At 41.0% G+C, this 2,573-nt stretch overlaps 1 protein-coding gene across 1 annotated transcript in view; it reads right to left on the reverse strand.

Annotated features, from left to right (window-relative positions):
• Positions 1-2,038: 2,038 nt before the first annotated feature.
• The window catches only part of psip1a (PC4 and SFRS1 interacting protein 1a), a 33,120-nt gene continuing 32,585 nt past the window's right edge, over positions 2,039-2,573 (reverse strand). Inside the window, exons 12-13 of the mRNA XM_043720633.1 lie at positions 2,193-2,255; positions 2,039-2,098 (exon numbers count right to left, since the gene is read on the reverse strand). Coding sequence (XP_043576568.1) covers positions 2,054-2,098; positions 2,193-2,255 — 108 coding nt within the window. The 3' untranslated portion in view covers positions 2,039-2,053. The remainder of the gene's footprint in view (positions 2,099-2,192; positions 2,256-2,573) is intronic.

Below are 2,573 nucleotides of genomic sequence, written 5' to 3' on the forward strand. Positions count from 1 at the left end.
CAATTTAGCATGGCCAATTCACCTGACCTGCACATCTTTGGACTGTGGGAGGAAACCGGAGCACCCGGAGGAAACCCACGCAGACACAGGGAGAACGTGCAAACTCCACACAGTCAGTCGCCTGAGGCGGGAATTGAACCCGGGTCTCTAGCGTTGTGAGGCAGCAGTGCTAACCACTGTGCCACCGTGCCGCCCAAAAGTTCCTGGTGGTGACAACAGACATTAGGGCTTTAAAATCTAATAGTGGATTGTGGGATAAGGGGGTGGGAGTCCTGGGTAAGAAGTCTTATTGTGCAATGAAACCACAAAACAGGAACTTTTGTGGCATGCGACTTAAACTGAAACTTGAGGTTAAATGGATTATTTTCTTATCAAGGTTAACATGAAAAAGCAAGCCAATATTAAGCAGGGATTTATACAAGTTTGTTTAAAATTACAAAGGCAGTGAACTTAACAAACATGTCTGGTCTGGGTGGATTACATCTGTGCATCTTAAAATAATCCAGTGAAGAGATAGCAGAGATATAGATGTTTGAAAAAGGTATAGTTCCAGAGGACTGGCAGATAGCTAAAGTAATTACATATCCAGGGAATTATGGACCAGTCAGCACATTACAAAAAGAATATGGAGGCACTGCAGAGACTGGAGTGAAGATTTACAAGAATGATATCAGAGACCCATGGGCATACATCTCAGGAAAGACTCAATAGGGTGAGCTGATTATCTCTTGGAGAGAAAGTTGACTGAGTTTCACTGAATAGAGATCCTTAAAAATTTTGATAGAATGGATAGAAAGACAATGTACCCTCTTGCATAGCAGAGCATAATTAAATGGAAAAGTCAAAAAGGGAATTCAGAAGAAACTTATTTTCCTAAAGAGTCATGAGAATGTACAAGTTACCATCGCAGAAAGGAGTGGAAGTAATTAATAGGGATTCACTAGTTAGGTAATTAAGGGGAAGTGAGACCAGAATGAGGGAGAAGGGAACAGATGGTCACAATAGTGGCTTTAAATGAGACAAGTTTTTTTGGGGGTGGGGAGAGGTTCAAATTGACCATAAGCACCAGCCAAATGGCCCATTTCTGCTCTGTAAATTCTACTTAATCCAACGTAAATGATGTCTCCAATAACAATCCAAACTAATTCTTACTGCTCCGCTCTTTCCCAATAACCCTCCAGCCTTCTCTGCTTCTGGGTGTTCATCTAATTTTCCCTTAAGGAAGTGCTCATTGCCATTTTAAAATGATCCTCATTTGTCACAAACTTTCCTGAAGTGCAGTCTATCAAAACCCTTCAATTTCTTTTTTGAAAGAAAAAGTTCTCAAGAGGTCCAGTTAAAATCACGCCTGCTTGTCACTTGAATTTCTCTTCCCTAAAATCATCCTTGTTCATCTTCTTGTAAGCTCTCTGCATAGAGGGTATTATTTGATCTCAAGGTCCCAATGCTTGGGTAAACGGTGTTATCCAAACATTCGATTATCTGAACAAAATACTCCCCACCATTGTCGTTCAGATAATTGAGGTTGCCCAGTATTACCTGACCTTCACTGCATTCCTCACCCAAGTGGAGCCAGAACTGACTTGGAGCACGCCTTCTGACCATTCCCTAGACCAAACCTCAGACTTCATCACAATGCCTTTCTAGTAAACCAACCACACTGACATTTTCCTCTGGGAGCACAATCCTGCAATTTCCTAACACAGGAACACGGCAACTGATTGAATTTCGTCTCCAAGTTCAAATGATCATCCTCTACATTCCTTACTTACTCCATTAATCATTTATTCTAAACGCTTCAAAGATTTGCCTCTGATGATTCAGTGCTCGGATGTCCCAGATCAATCCACTAATTTTGCCATATATTCCTTCTCTTCCTTTTTACCCAGTGATCACTACTAAAAGGTTTACAAGAGATGTTAAATAAAGATTCCACATTCGACTAATCCAACTGACTCTCAGGTCTAGCTTCACAACAATTTCAGAAGGGAGATTGGAAAATGGACACACAATAAGGTGAATGAGGAAAATCAGCTCTTAAAATCTGAACATATCAAACCTTCTTAAGTGTTGCAATCAGTTCACTGTGTTTCTGCAGATGCTGCGGAGTAACCTGGAGTGCTGCAAGTTCATCTAAGGTCTCAATGCATTTTTTCACATCCTAAAGCAATCAGTTCACTGTGTTTCTGCAGATGCTGCGGAGTAACCTGGAGTGCTGCAAGTTCATCTAAGGTCTCAATGCATTTTTTCACATCCTAAAGGAACAGAAGTTATATGTGAGGCATCGCATCAATTTTGTATTTGCAGTTACTAAAATTCAAAATTCCTAAATGTAACAATTTTATTCCTTGCATTAAAATAAAGTTAGATTTATGATTAGAACATAGAACAATACAGCGCAGTACAGGCCCTTTGGCCTTCGATGTTGCGCCGATCCAAGCCCACCTAACCTATACTAACCCACTATCCTCCATATACCTATCCAATGCCCGCTTAAATGCCCATAAAGAGGGAGAGTCCACCACTGCTACTGGCAGGGCATTCCATGAACTAACGACTCGCTGAGTGAAGAA

Source organism: Chiloscyllium plagiosum, chromosome 2, assembly GCF_004010195.1.
Source record: "Chiloscyllium plagiosum isolate BGI_BamShark_2017 chromosome 2, ASM401019v2, whole genome shotgun sequence".
NCBI classification, from domain to species: Eukaryota; Metazoa; Chordata; class Chondrichthyes; order Orectolobiformes; family Hemiscylliidae; genus Chiloscyllium; species Chiloscyllium plagiosum.